Source organism: Centruroides sculpturatus, unplaced genomic scaffold (assembly GCF_000671375.1).
Source record: "Centruroides sculpturatus isolate CEXI.00-Female unplaced genomic scaffold, Cexi_2.0 scaffold1209, whole genome shotgun sequence".
Taxonomy (NCBI): domain Eukaryota; kingdom Metazoa; phylum Arthropoda; class Arachnida; order Scorpiones; family Buthidae; genus Centruroides; species Centruroides sculpturatus.
The window spans coordinates 106,921-126,504 of record NW_019385568.1 but is presented as its reverse complement, the minus strand read 5'-3'; the positions used below and the strand labels follow the sequence as shown (position 1 = coordinate 126,504).

At 33.9% G+C, this 19,584-nt stretch overlaps 1 protein-coding gene across 1 annotated transcript; it reads right to left on the bottom strand.

Annotated features, from left to right (window-relative positions):
* Positions 1 to 426: 426 nt before the first annotated feature.
* LOC111640193 (endoplasmic reticulum resident protein 29-like) lies at positions 427 to 14,322 on the bottom strand. Its single transcript, XM_023386195.1, has 4 exons — positions 14,124 to 14,322; positions 7,923 to 8,061; positions 2,616 to 2,777; positions 427 to 2,540 (listed from the first exon to the last, which is right to left on the bottom strand). The coding sequence occupies exons 1-4, from the start codon at positions 14,223 to 14,225 to the stop codon at positions 2,215 to 2,217; spliced, it is 729 nt and encodes a 242-aa protein (XP_023241963.1). The 5' UTR covers positions 14,226 to 14,322; the 3' UTR covers positions 427 to 2,214.
* Between the last annotated feature and the right edge of the window lie 5,262 nt (positions 14,323 to 19,584).

Genomic DNA, 19,584 nt, shown 5'->3' with positions numbered 1-19,584 from the left:
AAAGCATAATATGCATCTTGGGGTTTATCCACTGGTGGTCTACTCAGAGTTCCAATCACAACATGGAAGTAAATATTAGCAGACTATGAGCAAGAATGGCAACTCTGCATTGAATGCCTTCTAACACTCATGAAAACATATTCACTCACCTAACTGCACATACTGCAAGCAACCTGAAACAGTCAAGCATTACCTGCTGAATACAATCCATTGCTGAGGATTCTCAGGAGCTCTGAACATTGACACTAGTGCAATGTCTCACCAGATTCTCAACATAAGTGATAACCAAAATTCCAGACAGCACATCTCAGTAGTGGAAGCATTCATCCAAACGCCTCCTCTAACAACTCTGGCTAATTCTTTCAAGGGAAAAGGCAAAGGCCATAACCTCCAAAGCAGAGGAAAATCTTGCCATAAACAAATGAAATTTCCCCGAGTCCTTTCATTTTATACAAATTTCTTTTGTTATTTCATATAAGTGAAGTTTATTTTAGCAACTTACATACAGTTTCCCCATGAACAAACACACACACTATGTATATACTGTACTTTAGACCACAGTACATGATGCAGATGTCTCAGAAGAAAAGTTTGTACTCATTCTAAAAAAAAAAAAATCTTCAAAGTTTGATTCATTTCTCTCAGACTTTTCAATTGCAATCAGTTTTGAATATTTACATTCAAATTCCATTGCAAGACTACTTTCATCAACAAATTCTGTGTTTTCTGCAGTACATTACAAATAAAAACAACTAAATTTTTAAAAATTCAAACAATAGAACTATATTGTATCCTAATAATGTTGCTTATAAATGGTTGTCAATGCTGATCATTTACATGCTGAAGCTCATTTCACACAGTTCTTATAACCCAAAGGAAAATAGGCTACCAGAACACAAATAGTGATCATCTCTACAGCCTCTATGCATTATACAACCACTCAAACTTATATCGGTTCATCTGGTAACAACTTTTCATCCTGTGTATATGTACACCATCATGATCATTTTGTCCCTCAACCACTGCTGCACAGAGAGATAATGACAAAAATGTATATCAACAATTTGTCAACTTCTTAGGCATAACCTAAAGCCTCAGCCACACAGACTGCTACTGCTATGCCTGTTGTGTTGGATGCATAGATTGCACTCTATTAGGATTTTCAGCAGATATCACTCACCATGTACTGTACTTGTGCAAAACAAGCACTCTCATGTGTTCATATACCAGTTCTATCATCATGCAAAGTTCTACTTTTGCAAATACACTGGAAGCTTAGATAGAAATTTAAATAAATATTGGTGTCTATAGAATGAGTCTACTGAGAAATATAGCTGAATCATAATACACTGAAACAATAATATTTTTGAATTTGGTTTCACATTTATGGAAATTGTGCATCAAATAACAAAATTTGCATATTTGAATCTCTTCTTTGATTTGAAAATCTACTTCATTTTTTCTTTGATCAACAACAAAAATAAAACATTGTCAAAAAAAGCACTGTCCCATAGTACACTATTAATGCCTGCCATTTCAAAGACCCATGGAAAATGGCTGCGACATAGCTTTTTTGTAGACCCAGAATAGAATCTACAATGGCTGAAGTTTTTGTACCCTCAGTCTGATCAAAATCACCAACTTCAGCATATGTGGCATCCTTTCCATTCAAACAGGCATTGTCATAATGCAAATCTGACCTATCATGGATTTTGGCTTTGTGGCTTCCCCAAACTGGTTTCTGATAGAAAAACTCTGTGTGTCATTCTACAAAAGATGAGAGGTAAAAAATTAATTCTTACACAGAGATGAGTTTTGTATGTTTATTGTAAATAAAAATGGTTTAAAATGTAGTTTTATCTTTCACTGCTCTAAGAGACGTTGGACACTTTTGACCTTCTAAAATAGAACCAGAACTTAGACAAAAGAACTAACCAATGGGCTACTAGATATGTACGTGTAGACATTGACACACACAAAATGGAAACGTGTGAAATTCACTGGATTAAAAAGAGACAGTTGACCAGAAATTGCATGTAACCAACATGGTAGAAACAGTTGAATTATGTAAGAATCATCAAAAATATAAAGATTGGCACTAGATGCCACTTACATATTAAAATGTGCTGAACGACAATCATATATACAAATAATAATTCTAAAAATTGGAAATTGATGATAACTTAAATCAATATTCTTAAAGGAAAAATCAGTTTATAGTTCATCTTTTGACCCAAAAGACTCAAGTATGTTAAGTCTTCCTTGCATTTCTTCCTTCTTGCTGGAAGTGATTTTACCTTCCTTGATGTTCTTTACTCGTTCTGTTTCGCTGGCGATAAACCCATCTCCACGCTCTACCACCTTCTGCATCATCTTGATATAGACATCAGCAGATTTCTTTTCACCCTCTTCTGTTAATTTCAAACTGGCTTCTCGTGCTTCTTCAACAATGGTCCTTCTCTCCTCTTCGTCAGCCTTCATGAATCTGGCCGCCAGCTCATCGAATTGTCGCAGACACTTGTCCAACACCAGACGCACTTCTGCTTGAAACAAAGCCTGAAACTTAGACTCTTGCCCTCTACCAACTTTATCATTTCAAAGTAAATGATATTTACTCGAATGTTTCTTAATGAATGCCTTCAGTTCTTCTGACTTGAACTCCCCTGTGAATGTGTATGGCTCTTTGGTTCCCTGCACAAACAGCTTCACCACTGGAAAGTTTTCTTTGCTGACTCCATAATGATCGGCCAGGTCCGAATTTTCTCTGTCTCCATAATCTGAAAACACCCATTAGAAATCTAGTCAGTAATCTGCCAGAATAAATACCTACCATTATGGTCTTCTGCATGACCTTGGCATCCGTATGAAAAATGGACAAATATGTTTTCTCCAAACCTTGAACAAAGTAAAATTTTCTGAACCTTACAACCCATTACAAAATATTTGTACCAAAGTTTCTACTTTCAGCAATTTAGTTTCTACAACTTTATGTATGCAAATATAAAGTTGCATTGGGGTCTATAAATACCAAACTAAAATAATGCTACTGGATCATAAATGGTATTATTATTATATTACAGACTTTATTTTTAAAAAAGGCATTTAAAATTGTCATTAGTTAATGTTTGGAGTGATTGAAAACAATCATTGTTCAGAGGAGTACCTAGCACCAGATGCCACAAACTCATACAAGTCCTGATTTGTGAGAGAGATTTCTCCTAGAGAAAAATTTAATTCCCTAACATTATCTAACTTAAACTAAACTCTCCACTGTGGGATTTGTAGAGCCATGGACATTGAAAAACGATCCAGTTATAATTTCTTAAGGCATCAGTCTTGAAGCTCTCATGGCATTTGCCTTTACTTTTACAAAATATCGCAAGAAATAATCTTCCAGCAAGGTCGCAACAGATGACAAAGCCCATCCACCCTAATAACAATGATGTTTCATATGCTACAGATAATTTTACACTCAGAAATTGCCTGTGGCACACATACATTATGCACCTTAAAGTGTTGTTGGAATAGGTTTTTTTGTCTTTAAGTATTAACATAATAGAGAGGTTGCAGCCAAAATTCAAACTTTAAACTTGGACGGCAAGCAGAAGTACACATTTGACATTTGAATTCAAAGTAAAACACGTTGCACCTCACATTCACATCACGTACTGATTCATGGGATATTGCTGAAAAATGGCAGAAATATTTAAGATTGACAAAGGTTACTAGCAAATGTAAATAAATAAATTAGACTTTTTAAAAATATTTATAGATTGTTTAAAATACAAAATAATTATTCTTGACTTTAATTAGCATTGTCTCTCCTACCATGCAATATAATAGTAGGACAATTCTCACGACATACTTTTGTTGAGGAAAGTAGTGGCTTATATAAATCTAAAAGTAGCTCAGAAAATTATTTTTAGAAATTTACAAACGTATTATGCTGTTGATGGTAGAAGATGCCATGAAAGAACAAACCTACTTCTACAAAATTATGATAAGCTATTATGAACACAAATATATAAAAATTCTACAGGCACTTAACATCAGTTGCAAAAAATTAGATAATTAAATAATTTCTGGATTTATGATCATCTGTTTCTTTACAATGTTATTCACAAATGCTTACATAATCATTATTTTAATAAAACATGTCATAATTTTAACCCGAAACATGGAAAAATGCAGATGTTTAAGCAAAACTTCTACTCGCCATGCTTGACATTCCAAACGCCACTGTCAAACTTCTAGGATTACAAGATGTCGGCGCTTGACATACATTTTAGAGACAAAAACTTCGGCTGCAACCTCTCTAACAGTCAATGTGATTTGGAATAAAAGTTATACCAAGTAGTACTAATCTTCGTTAAAAATCTAAAGCAGCCAAACAAAATGTATATGTAACATTTTGGTAAAAAAGAATAATAATCAGATGACTGAAGTTTTTAGTCAGAAAGACACTTGGGGACCAACTACACAGATCTCAACTGAATGTGAGAGGAGTAATTTCAACAGGTTGGGAGAGAGTTGTACCACTCAATAACAAAACACTATTTCCAAAAATATTGAAAATCAAGTTAAACATTTGTCATAATGATTAATAGCTAAATGTCCTTTATCAGCACTGTCCAATAATTAGCATGAAAAATGTTCGATAATAAGTACAGAATGTTTTTCACGCTAAATATAAAACAGTATCGATAAAGGATTGTAACTAGGTACAATGACAAGCTTGCAACTTGATTTTCAATTTTCATGGAGATAAAGCATTTTGCTTTTGAGTGGTGCATTCAAATATTTAGGAAAAAATTTCACGAACAATATGTTGTTAGAAGTTCTGTCGAGTCCCACCACTAAATATGTGATATAATATTTTTAAAGTATACAACTTTGAATTTTATCAACGAACAACCGAGGATTTCCAAAAGAAAGAAGAAATTATAGTAGCATTCAAAATATTGCAACTGAACAACTAGCCTATAAACATATTAAATAAATGACACAAAAAATATAATGACGACGACAAGGAAAGTAACAAAGAAATATAATGACAATATATCCCTTTTCCATATATTTTAAAATTGTNTGAGGGAGAGGATTAAGTCTTAACCGGAAGAACCGCTTCTACTGCACTATTTTAGATGCAATTTTTTGTTTTTATCTGCGTTTTAGTAGGGTATACCATGGGAATGCACGCTAAGAAGGGATTTTTCGAAATTCTCCCTCGGGGGAGAGGGAGAGGATATAGTCTTCATCGAGTACTTAGGTGTATTAAATTAATAACATTTAAGACATTGTTATATTTTTATCTATTTCGATTTTAAAAATGTTCGAACCGTTTTAAATTCGAATTTGTTATTGCATATTGGTTTGATTATAGAACGATTGTTAATGTTCCAGAAAATTGATCAAATTGAAAATAGTTCGTTTGATTCTCGGCAATTCTGATCATTCTCAGCGGTAGGTGTTATATAACAATTACTATGGTTGTTGAAATACTGAATATAAATGGGGTTTGCTTGCAAAATTTTCGCGGGCGAAGTTGCAGGTAACAGCTAGTTAGTTTATAAGTCAGTTATCATGTTTTTGTTACGCATGCGTATATTATATACTTGTACAAGAAAAGGAGGCGACCTATTTCCCTGTGAGGATAATAGGGTAAAGAAACGCGTTAAGTTGGAATCTTTGTAACACAACAAGAAAAAGAACCGTGTTCGGAGAGCATTAAAGGAATATTCAATCATACACGTTTTTGTTAATATACTTAATCTAAATAATGGTATTAAATTAAATAAAACATGGAGAAAGTACTGTACATTGTGAATACCATAGCGGCATAACCAATGTATGCAGGATAGGCATACAAGATAAAAACGTTAATTGCCGCAGGATAACAATCTTTATAAACATTTTAACAAATAACATAGTGTAAATTTGTTTGAGACATATTTTGGCAAGGTGTAATAGAAAATTTTGCCATTTAAATATATAAAATTACTTGTCCTGACTGACTGATTCATCATCGCCCAGAGCAAACCACTGAACCTAAAGAGGTGAAATTTGGTAGACAGTTAGGGTACGTCATGAAAATGCTCACTAAGAAGGGATTTTATTTGTAACATTTATCCGTGGACTTACAAATCTCTCGTTACGAACTACCACAAAGGATTGAGAATAGAAATACAATTCTTTACAATTTATTTTAGGAAGTTGTATTTATAATTATTGTAAATTATTTTCATATAAAAAGGGTTTAAAGAGAGGCAAAAAAGTGGATGAAATGTGTTTTTCAAAATAAAATGAAATAATTTAGTTGATCTGTGGCTTCCTTAAAAAACCTATTATACAGTAAAACCTCTAACAGCACACCATCCGGACTGATAAGTTTGTCTGCTATTTAGAGGTGTCCATTATTAAGAGGTATGTGCTGACTGTTATACTGTATTTTAAATCGTTTGAGACTGCATATTGTAATATCAAAACACTTACTAAAACACCTTTTCTTGCAGCCAAAGTTTAAAAGAAAAACTTTCTAACGTTTTCGGTCTTGTTAAAAGACCTTTCTCAAGAAAAATAAATCAAATAACATAACAAATTGTAAATCGAACGCTTAGTACAGCTTAGAAAAGGTGTTTTAGTAACTGTATTTTAATATGGTCATCATATTTATAGTGAAGAATACATGATTACAAAAACATCAAATTTGTATTAGGAATGCAAATATACCAAAAAGTATAAATAGAATATTTAACATAAAAATTTTCACTTTTCCACTGGTGAACTTCGTACTTTAACATTTACAAAATCTTTTTGGCCCTATTAAATGAGACCTATCCAGGTGTTCTCTTTTGTTTTAGAAAAATCCAATTTTGAATGTTTTTAATCAGGTGTTGATAAGGTGGAGTGTGACAAACCCCATTCAAAATGTTTCTATTAAAACAGAAATATGTTTTTTTGTTTTTTTACAGTTTAAAGTAATGATATTTTTCACATATATACATATTAAAAAATATATGCCCACACTTCACTTAAATATTCATAGTACGGTATTGTGACAGAATGACTGTTATGCTGCATAAAAATGGGGAGACCAGCATGCCGGAAACACCAGGGTTACCGGAATTCTGGTTAAACTGTGGCTAAAATATAAAATTAATCAGATATAACAAAACTAGTTGTTAATTAAACATTAAAGAAAACATTCTTCTGAGTACAATAAAACAATAACATTGTAATTTGAATGACTTAAAATCGGGAAAGGAGTTTTTGTTTACGGGACAATAAAACAATTAGCAACTTTGACATTGGTACTAGTAGTAGTTAGTCGGTGTGGGCTGCACCAACCATCTATCCCAAACTTAAAAATTACATCCTTCTTTTAAATTTCACACAAAGCCCACGTTTGTATATAACTAATCTTGACTCTTTTTTTTCTTTTTTTTTTTGAATATTTGAAATGTATACTCATTACTAATTCCTGCTATAATCATTGTTGTTTATATATAAATAATACTGTTCAATCTAATAAATATTATTGTGGATTTTTACTTACATAAGTGTTATTTTGGATCATACATTTTGCTTCCCATCAAGTCCACGCCTCGATTTGAATCCTAAATTGTGTAACCCTGTCTTTTGTACATTACATTACACCTCTATGAAAAAGTTTATATGTGCAGTAGTCCAATGCATTATGTTAATTAAAATTTTTGTCTCCCTGTAACATAAAACTGATCTCCATATTCTCTTTCTTATCAGTAGTACGATGTACAAAATATGTCCAAGTGTTTTGGATCATTCTGTACATAATTTGAATAATCAAACATTTGTATTTGAAATAAATGACTTAGGAGATTATTGAATAATTTTTCTTTTTCAATACTAAGAAGAGTATTATTATATAAACATGTTTTCATTACCTTTTACTCCGACTTCAGCTACAAGAAGTTCTGGAGTAAACTGTGATGACTCTGCAACTTTTCCATACTCATCCTCTTTTTCTCCATATGGATAAGCAATATCAAATTTCACTACTACAGCTTCAAATTTATTTACTATCTGAAAATAAAAATTAAATTCATTATACACATAACCACCACCAAATATCTAAAAGACAGATTTCTTCATGCTATATTTTGACTAGACCATAATCAAAATTATAAAATTTGAACTAAAAGTAAGTAGTTAATCTGCTGTTTATTATTATTATTGTTATTAAATACATTAATTTTAAAATTAAATTCAATAATTTATAATATTCTGGACAAGATCAACTCAGAGCAGACTCAAATGTCCAACCTCTTTACCAGGAAGATAAATTAACAATTATGCTTCTTGAATCTTATATGGTCAGTCAGTAGATCTGAAAGTGAAAATCAGACAGTGGTCTCATCAGTGTTACCAAAAACACATCTGCATGGTAATGCAAGGTCAAGTCCTGCTCCAGGTTAATCTTTTCTTCCAAAACATTCCAAAGTATTCTAATTCTACATTAAAATGCCATTTATACTACTTTAAGACTGATAAAGTTAATCCCAATCAAATCTTTGAACCCAATAAACTCAATTTTACTTCACAATAAAATTTCTAATTGTAAAATCTTCATATCCATCAAATACAAGCAGATATTTCATAAACAGGCAAAATAAGAGACAGATGATGATGTAACGGAACCAGCAGATAAACAGTGAGTGAAACTATTAAGGAATAATGACTGTTCCACTTAACATAAGGCTGGATTTTCTGTTCCTTTTAGTAATGCATACGTTGAAAGACTGTTCAGTATTATGAAGAACCTACAGATAGAAGAAACGAATGAGACTAGAACCTGTAAAATTAAAAATCTGTATCAGATTTAATCACAAATTATCCTGCATGGAGTCTTATGATTTTAATTTGAAATTGCTATAGTAAGCATGCAAAAAGCATTGAATCTAGCTACAACTTAAGCAAAATAAAAATAACAATTTCCAATAAATAACTGTTGTTCCTGTAATTTCTAAATCTGTATTTTTGTATGCATTATATATTAAAGCAACTATTCTGGAAATTTGCATAAGTAATTCTCATAAACACACAATACTTAAACACTTTTAAACACCAACTGAAAGTTTATATCAATAAACTAGCATTTTTGATTGCAAACTGAATCTTTGTCGGTCAAATTACAATTTCAAAATAGAATGCGTAGTAAAAATTATTTAGATATATAGAACTATTTGAATTCTTACTGCATTTTTTTAAATATAAAAAAAAAACACAAAGCAAAATAATATAAATATATCAAAGCCCAATAATTTGTGCAAGATTGTGTCAACATAGAGGTCATTAAAGAATGGTCAGATTTTTCATAAAAATTTTGCTATGCATATGAGAGTTGTTGTTCTTCCTTATAGCTGATACATCCATCCCTCAGCTGAGATTTCTCTCTCTAGTTACTAGAGTTTTGAGATGATCTTTGTTGTGGTATTGCTTGATGATAATTGCATTACTACTGTCCACATATAAAGGTGAGCAGAAAAATACTTCTTGATTTCAAATAGTTATAAAATCAAAACTTATTAGAATATGTTTATAAATATGGGGACTGCAGATGCATTAACTCAAAAATTTCTTATGTCAACAATACTCTCAACAAGAACATGCCAAACAGATGGATTGGATGTGCTGGACAAAATGACCAGGTGTTCTGCAAGTGGTCCCAAGACCACCAGACCTAACAGTTGGTGATTTTTTCCTTTCAAGCACCTGAAAGAGTATATAATGACCTGCATTACCTGCAATCATGGATGATCTTAGACATTCTTTATTATACATACAGTGGTACCCCAGGATATGAACGCTCCAGCATACGAAATTTTCAGGATACGATACGAAATTCGAACATATTTTTGCTCCACGATACGAACAAAAACTCACCATACGATGTCACATTAGTTCGCAGCGCCATTTTTTATTCACTTCTGTTCGTCGGTCTCGGTCCGCGCGTTTGCTTTGTCATGGAAGGATCTCGCTCGATAGAGGAAATCTCCAGGTATTATCGGAAAGTGACCGATTTTATTGAAAAAAAACATCCCGAAAAGGTTCACACTGGCCGTATTGCTGCTCGGAGTAATGACATTTGCCTAAGTCATTTTAGAAACATTTTAAAAAGTAGGCAAAGCAAAACCTCTTTGGACAGATATTTTACCAAGCGACCATTATCCAGTGAAAGTGCTGGCAAAAGTAAAGGAAAGAAAGCAAAAAGCAGTGAATAAAAAATTAAAAATATATATATAAAACAACACTAATTTTTTTAATCTTTTCTAAGTTATTTTTAAGTTATTGTTACATTATGTTAAGCAAGTTCAGTTTTAGTATCATTTCCTTTCTCCCTCTCTTCCCCCACCAATTTACACCTCCACCGTTCTCTATCCTCAAAGGTAAAGTGCAAATAAAACATTTTTTTTTATCAATTATTATTCTATCATGGTTATTTATACATTTACAACTACAAAATGATTTTTCAGTGTTTTCCTTACTATAGTTATTTTTTTTAATGTACCACTTAGCTTTAATTTGAGTGTGTTTTTCATGTTAAAACGAATTATTTGGTTTTACATGTAATCATATGGGGAAAAATGATTCACAGTACGACATTTTCGTGATACGATCTCAGTTTCGGAACGGATTAATTTCGTATCCTGAGGTACCACTGTACCTAGTTTTGCTTAGCATAACTAGGTTGTACATGACCTTACAAGTATAGATATGCTTACTTTGATTACATAGAACAGATTACATAGAAAGTAGTGAATTGGTTAGAGAATAAATTGCACACACGAGACAAGTAGTCAATATGTTATTCCTTGTAGAAGGAGCATATGATGCTTACAGATGTGTGAAATGGCACTTATTGTTGCAATACATGTAGTGCTAATGTACAGAGTGGAAAAAAAGTCACTTAACACTTCTGCTACAGAATATAGAATGTATCCAAAATTAATTTGCTCACATCAGGAACACATTAGACCAGGATTGATATGTGTTACACGCATGACTCCCATCTTGATGGTGACCATATTGAATGCAACTGCAAAATTTTAAATGGAAAGGGGGTTATGTGACACATCATTTAGGGTCAGAATTTCACAAGGAATTGATTGCTGAGAGATTTATTGACCTACCTCAACAGAGTAATTAATGTGTTTCCTTTGTCGTTACAGATTGAAGAACAGAAAACACAATGCCCCTAACATAGGAAGAACACATCAAAATTGTCCTGATGGCAGGAGAAGGTGATTGCACAGGCCTGAACATTTATTATCACAGACCAATCATGTTTCCCTGAATTTCTGGAGTAGGTTGACAACTTCTATGTGTGACACTGGCACTTAGTGTAGATGACACTGATTAAAATCCTGTGCAATCACCCTGGAACTTCTTTACTTCATATACTTTTTATTCATCAATGAATCCTGTAATCTGTTACAAAGCTATAAATTTATTAAACTGTCTCTTAATAAACTTTTCAAATTTTATAAATTATTAACTTAAAAATTTAATTGGCAATTTTGTTACACTATTGAAATTATTAAAACAAAAATTGAAAAATGATAAACAGCATGGTTTTAAATTATGTTTGTTCATCATCTTTTGCACTTGGTTTACATCATTAGACTGGTTTATTAACACCTGCCCTCAAATTGAAAGGGTGAAGGTTAATTGTGAGGGATTTGAAAGGAATTAAAATACTGTACTTTGAAAAAAGTTTTGTCGACATCAGACTGTGCACTCCCAAATTTATATTGCATAACTAACATTTTTAAGACCTCAAAAGTCACGTAATAATGTAAAGTTTTCAATGCACAAGAGAAAGACGTTATGGATGTTGCAATTTAAGTACTTAAACATTAATTAATGAAGTAACGAGACAGTTTGGTGTCACAAAAATGTCGTTGCCCATAACAACAGAAAAAGTGAGAAATAGTAATATATAGACCATACGCATCAATAATTATATTTTATTCCTTTGTAGATCTACCACAGCATTAAAATATAGTGCTGGGGTACATTCATTCAACTCTTTATTATCAATTCATTACTGGTTAAAGCAATTTTTATTCAAAAATGTTCAAAATTCTCGACATTCCACATTTGGAACGATAGCAAATCCAAAGCACATTCTGGGCAAAGAATCGAAAACATTCGTTCATCTATTATATTTGAACCGTACCGGAAATCTAAAGGCTTAGATGTGACACTTATTTCTTCCGGTATTTTCTTTGGAAAGTGATAGCGATACATCACCGAAATAGTCAAGAAAAAGTGGCTAATTTAAAAGTAATGAGAATTAGTAAGAAAACGATGCATACCAAGGCCCGGACTCTACATGCAAATTAAGCCTATTAGTAATTAATTTCTCCAGAATCTTCCTCAGTTGGAATAAGGGTGATACGGATTGGAGTCCCGAGAGTTTCCAGGTGTAGAATTTGGCACAAACAAACTTTTGTTTTCCAGTCTTGCAGGAAAATGCCAAACTTTAAACAGTTATTGAAAATGCTTGAAAGCATATCTGGAGCATACTGTCAAATAGAAACCATAACTAACCCATATACAAAAAATTTTTTAAAATATAACTAATGGCAAACAGAAATTTTTTTGTATATGGGTTAGTTATATATTTTATGGTTTCTATATTGTCTGCTGTTTGAATTTTTATATATATTATGTGTTGTTCCAAATTTTTAAAAATAATTTTTCAAATATATTTTGTTCTATGCATCCTAATTTGGAACTTTGTTGATTAAAAACCCGAAGCAGGCCTCGGGCAAAGTAAAAAATGTTCGTTAGATGTTTTCATTAAAATTGCATTACTGGATTTTAAAGGTTCTTCATTGTTTGTGATTCGTTCCAGTAATTTGGTAATAAGCTACTTTTTAATTTGTATAATATAGTTTCGGTTTGTTTTTAAAGTTTGTAAACGAAATGCAAAAAAGGAATACCCGTTCATAATTTTACTTTCAACCAATTGGATAATCGTTCGTAATCCGTCAGCCACCATTAACGTTTCCGACAGTAAAAAATTTCAAAAAAATTTGCTTTAATTAACACGATCGTATACAATATTGAATTAGAGTAAGATTAATCTGTCTATCTCGTTTCTCTGTTCCATTCCCAATATTCAACAATCACTGAAATTGAACAGAAATAATTAAACAAATTTTCTTCTTAACATTGTCCAAAACATAAAATTATAAATTGTTTTAATTTAGTTTTTAGGATTTTTTAAGTATTTGTATTAATAGAAAAAGAACTATTTTTATGCAGTACGGTTAGCTAATTGTAGAAATATAGTGCCCATGCTCGAGCGGGTCCGACCTTTTCGGCCACGACGCGGGCGTCGACCGGTCTCTCCACGTACGTAGGCTCTCCGGTCGGGACAATCTCCACGCGCTTTTAGTTTTCTTAGATTTTTGGCTCGGTTTATTAATTACGTCTTCCGCAAACCGCATTCCCCGCGCACGGGCACCGCAAAACGCAAAAGGTTCCGCGAAATTTACGACGGACGTTCGACTCGACGACGAACCGAACGTCGTCCGAGTAATTTTCTAACGACGAATCAAAATTAAGAAACCCCACCGACCGACGAGACGGGGCGGCACGCCGTCGGCGAGTCGGCAAAAATCGCCCCCGTCCGTTCGCCGGCGGAGCAAAACGCGACGGGCGACGTCGACGGAACCGAGCGGTCGAAAACCACTCCGCAAACCCCAAAAGGGGGACGACTCCAACGGTCGGACGGATGGATCCGGGGAGGCGATGGCGTCAAGACATCCGTGGCCGCGGGGCCCCCGGACTCTCCCGCCACGGATGCCAAGTTTATAAATTTACCGGAAACGAATTAGATTTCGTCAAAGAGTTTTAAGCTCGTCGACAAAAATATAAAGCTCCGCGTTTTGTAACAGGCTATACGCAGCGTAGGTACAGTACATATAGGGCACGTACGTAGTGTACGTGCGTGCGTACCCTATACGCACACGGTCACTCGTACACTTATTAAGGAATAGAACAACAGTGACAAAACGAAAACATAACGAAAACAATAACGTAAAATAGACGATTAACACGAATAAAGTATAAACCTTATCGAAAGTTAAGCTGTCCAATTCGACGGCGCCTTTTAATGCCGAAGACAGTAAAGCACGAGCGAGCAGAAGGACGAAGAATCGAAGAAAACGGGACATGTCTTATTTCGACTGGCACCACGAATATTCCAGTACGAACAACCACTCGCCACACTTTCCTTCTCCAACGAACGTCGCGCCGCCCTGCCGGTCGCATTGCAGACATCCGTCCGACGCTCGGGAAAATAAATATCGAATTCGTACATTTTAGACTATTTAAAAGCTATTTAATTTGATAAAAATATCAAATTAAATAGCTTTTAGTAAACAGTTTTCTCCGCGACGTTAAATATAAGTGGCACCGAGGAAATTGGTCGGGCGGTTTACCGCATCGAGTGCATTTTTCGGCGAATACGTCGCGCCAATAGCCTACGAGTCGCGTCCTGTTAAAAACTTTCATTTTTAAACGATTCTACTTTGTTGACGACTTTTCCTTTTGTCGGCCAAATAAAGTCAAAAACAAGTCGACGTCGATTTCCAAATATGGTAATAACTCGTGTATAAAGCGCATCGATAGTATTAAATTTTCGGGCCAAAGGAGTTAAGAACTTTCGGAGATTTAAGATTTTCAACAAACCAACATCTACATTTTTATTTATATGCATTTCTTATATAAATATCACGTTTTTTACGTTTAAATAGACAAAAGGTTTACAAAATTTTAAATATTTTAAAAGGAAATATAAATTTCCACACGTTCAATTTTATTTTTTATAACTGTTACTTACGATAAAGTCCCGCAAACTCGATGTAACGCGTGCACCGAGGAAATCCCGCGTTAATAGTAAAATGATAAAAACCTACGACGCTAGTCTAAATGTGGACTGCGCAGCGTTAGTGGCCATTTCTATTTCTACTTAAATTTTCATTTATAAAATATTGGCCACTTCCGACTTAACGACATTCGCGTCGCGGGTTTTGCCCACCACACGTAACTACCGGACCCCGAATCGAGTAAAAGTTAACGTAGAAACTAATCGCCTTCCGACTTACGGTAGCCATTTCTGGCGCAATTGCTATTTATTTAGACTCGCGTGTACGGGAACAAAACGGGAATGCCATCGAGTTGTCGCGCAGTTAATTGTACGGCAAGATATAAAAAAAAGCCCGGTTGCACCGATACTATATCGTCGGTCGGGATCAAAATCTCGTAACTCCTTCCGAAGAAACGCCAGTCCGTTGTTACTAGTGTTTCTACCAGGCCGGTTTTAAATTCGATTAATTATTAGTTTCTCCGATTTTCGTAGAAATTGTAAAATGACGACGAAACGAAATAAATTTATAAAAACATTATGCCAAATTAATAATTTCGTAGCATTCTCTGGCTATTTTTCTCGCTGTCTGAAATTTGGGACGACACGGCTTTACGTGGCGGAAACAAAATGTTGTTTTATTTTCTCTACATTTTTAAAATCGCGGCCACGTTCGTCACACGATACAATTCGCCCGCCGTCTCGTATTTCCATAGAACCACTGGAACTCGGCTAAGTACCGCGGGACAACCGGTGACGTCGTAACAATGATTTTAAACGCGGTTGGTTATTTAGGTCACATTTTTCTAAACGACTCGGTAACTACCGACAGTTACCAGTAACATCGGTTACGATTTCAAAAATTCTAAGTCGCAAACATTAGGTTTCTTTTAACACGCGTCCCTAACTACTTCGAAACTGGTACGCGCGTTGTTCGGTTCTCGGCATTGCGCGTGCCTCGTATTTATATATTGTATCACATACAATGTATCTTTTGTTACTTATTATTATTAATGTCGGTGTGTTACTATTTATTATTCTTACTTTTATGTATTATTTTTGTAATTAATATCCACATTACACTGTTATTAATTATTTTTGAATATGCCACTGTAATTATTGTATTACTTTAGTATTATATTATGTACGTAATGTTTGCCTACTAATAAAGAAAATATTTATTTTCTACTCACAATAAAAAAACAATCTTTTTTATTTATAACATCCTAATTTTGAAATGTTCGAATCAGCAATTTAAAAAAAGTGGCGACACCGATTATTCCCCTGTGTTGATTGACTTTTTTTCGTTTTATTCGCGTATTGAACTAGGTTTGACTTAGGCCCGAGGAGAGTTTTACAGACCACGAGATGTACTAATGCTGTAATTGATTGGAGCAAATATCGGAGTTGGTTTACATCGCCGACTGACAATAGAGGGGGTGCACGTGACGTCACACGACTCCGGTTAAGAAGCGCGCGCCATATTGGTTGCTGTTGGTTTGGTTGTCGACCTCGATATTGTCGTCTAACTCATATTTTATCAATTTTAATTTATTATGGTATTACACTACCAACTGAACTGCTTATAGTTAGAACTACAGATTTTGTAACAAACAATTGAAAAAATTGTCACAAGTTGTGCTTTAATAAACTTATCAGTGTAGTCCCATTTGATTAATATAATTTTAATTTGTTATAAAATAATTTGTTATTCGGGGGGTGAAAATCTTTTGTCAACTGAAGTTCCAATAATATGTAAAATAAATAAATAAATTTTGATTATTAGTCAAATGAATTACAATATTTATTCAATACTGTAATACTTTCTGGGTTTTCATTTTTTTGCTTAAGAGTGGCAATTTTTACATCAAACTAAACAATTTGCTGTACAGTAAAGTATTTTATTCTATAAAATTTGTACATTTTCTGAATCTTTTCGTGGGAGTAGAGCTGGCTGGGAAGAAAATTTTTTTACAATTAGCTCTTGTAAAACACAGTGAAAACTGGCGGAGTCTCCATATCTGCTCCACACACACTTTTCATAACAGAAGCAGTTATTCTACCTGATCTATGCACAAACCACAGCTCGCTTCTACTCTGCGCTAGTGTGTTTTCTTTAATAAAATCAATTTCTTCATCTGTCAGATGCAAAGTTTCAAATACTGTCCCGCAGGGATTTAACAGCTGATCCATAGTCAAAATGCTCTAAAACGTATTAAACCAATTTTTAATAGTAAATACCAGTAGTTAAATTATTACTCCAAATTAAGGAATACAAAATACAAGAAATATATAAGGCGCTCCTCGACGTACGAACACGATTGATTCCTGGAGTTTTGTTGTAAATCGAGGAGTGCCCGCAGTGGATAATATAAACCCAAAGCTAGCAAACGATAAGCAGCGAAACTCTGCTAAATTTGGCTCTCCGCGATATCTGTAGTAACGGTTACGCAGACCAGCTCGTTGCCATCATTAGCTACATCCAAACTTATCTCTTTTACACAAGTTTGGTTTTTTACCAGCAGGATGTTTTATGGCTATTTATCGCACGCTTACAAGGTTTACCACAACGTCTTAGAGCGGAAGCCGATTAAATCCATATCCGGAGAAAGAAGAGAATTGTTGCGTATATATTCAATTTAACAACATTACAATTTACCACGGAGCACGAAGATAAAAGAAAGTATCGGCCAAGATTTTCCTACGTATACTGTATATTTAGACAGAACAGTTAATTTACTTAAACCCGCCATAGACGAGCAACATCTTCCGAATATATTTAATTATAAATAGTAAAAGTTTATAATACTTCAATTATTCGAGGAATAAGCAGAAAAAGCGATAAATAGCACAGATTATATGTAAAAATAACGGGAAGATTTTTGTGTAAAATAATTGGAAATTGTTCGTAAATAAGGTAGTTTTTATCTGTAAACGAAGTTATCATCCTAATTAATTTTTTAGAAATATATAATATATAGATTATACACAACTTATTAATATAATTTTATATGTAATCGTATAGTTATTTTCGTTGCATGTTTCTTAGAGTTGAACTTTGGATAAGAGCGTGGAAAAATCTCACATCGCTCAATAATCCTGCATTGCATTTTATTTATAATTGTATTTTGCAATTGTTATAATCAGGGCAGTGGAGTCGGAGTCCTCAAAAAATCCGCCGACTCCGACTCCTTTTTACTTACCAACTTGTTATGTATATAAAACGGAAAAGTATTGGAATCGTGTCAAATTTGACCCTCCAAGATTTTTTTTACAAATCTACACGTTTGGAGACCTCCAGAACCCCTCAAAAAAGTCAATAAAGGGGAAAAATTCGCGCACGCGTGTGTGTTGTCGTCTAATTTGTTTAATTTCTTTATTTTCTGTTCCGAGATATTAAACAATATCTCAGAACGGGTAAAGTTTAAGAAACGAAATGTGGCACTGTGGCTCGCGTATAAAGGGGCATTAATACTATTAAATTTTGGTTCTTAATTAAAGGTCGACGGGGTGAAGACATAAAAGTGGCGCGTGTCACATCTCTTAATGAATATTTTACTCGTTATTAGCGTTCAAAATTTAAAAAAATAAAATAAAACTCGTCTTTACCCTCAAAATAAGCTTTTTTGCCATTTTATAATAGTACGGTAAAACCCGTTAAGATGTTCTCGCCTAAGATGTTCTCGCCTAAGATGTTAGAATGTATATGGGGACATGATTTAGTTCAACAACTTTGACTTAAATAACTAACTCCTGTGTTAAACCAACCGACTCCGATTCCGACCACTCTGACAACAGAAATTATTAGGCTTCAAACGGGATGAACGAAATCGTACTCCCCACACACGGTCTAACATCCACACATATAGAAAAAACCTCGAATCTTTTGCGTTTATCGAAATTTCGAGGTGTCCCGAGTCCAAAAATGTAAAAATTTGGGAGGGGTCATTTTTTGACCGAGCGCTACACTTTTTCTCTGTTATATATAACAGCCGGAAAAGTAAAAATTATCGAATACATATTTATATATTACCTAGAGAAGTCTTTTAGCTTTGGAATAAAAAGATTCTACGCTCTATCTTTATTACAACTCTATTTATTGAATATTTTATTGAGGTCACGCGATGACATCAAAATTTCCGGGTCTCTTTCGGTAACGAGTCCGCCCCTAGTCGGAATCGGTAGATTTTTACGCGACTCCACAGCCCTGGTTATAATTACGTTAAACGGATCTACGTACTGTACGTTTAATAAAAATGTTTAACTTTGCTATCCAGGCACGCTTTATTCTTGTATCGGAAAGCGATATAATGACTTTTCTAATGTTAATTTACTGTTTGCGGGATAATATCACCATTAAGATGCTATCGATGTAAAATAAAAAAAACCATGCTAATAATGGTCGGTATAATCTAATAACAAAAGTCTTTATACAACCGTTACTGGAGGGCGCTGATATTGAGCGATCAAATGAACAGGGGACCTATTCTGAACGTGCGACTAAACATGCAGATGGCACAACCCGCTGATTGGTCAGCCCAATGACGTCAACCTACTAAAATCGGTAATGTTGAGCGACTGGCATAAACTTCGTATTGCTGTTGTTGTTGCTGCTGTGAGAGCGGGTAGACAATATATAATAGTTATAGACATTTCATCTAAAACTT

What these genes read in the sequence shown, in the direction of transcription:
- LOC111640193 (XM_023386195.1), bottom strand. Translation starts at nt 14,225, where the DNA reads ATGTCCCGTTTTCTTCGATTCTTCGTCCTTCTGCTCGCTCGTGCTTTA. An exon ending in ACAGCTTAACTTTCGATAAG is followed by an intron (nt 8,062 to 14,123) that starts GTTTATACTTTA and finishes TTTTATTTTCAG; the next exon opens with ATAGTAAATAAATTTGAAGC. An exon ending in ATTCATTAAGAAACATTCGA is followed by an intron (nt 2,541 to 2,615) that starts GTAAATATCATT and finishes TGTTTCAAGCAG; the next exon opens with AAGTGCGTCTGGTGTTGGAC.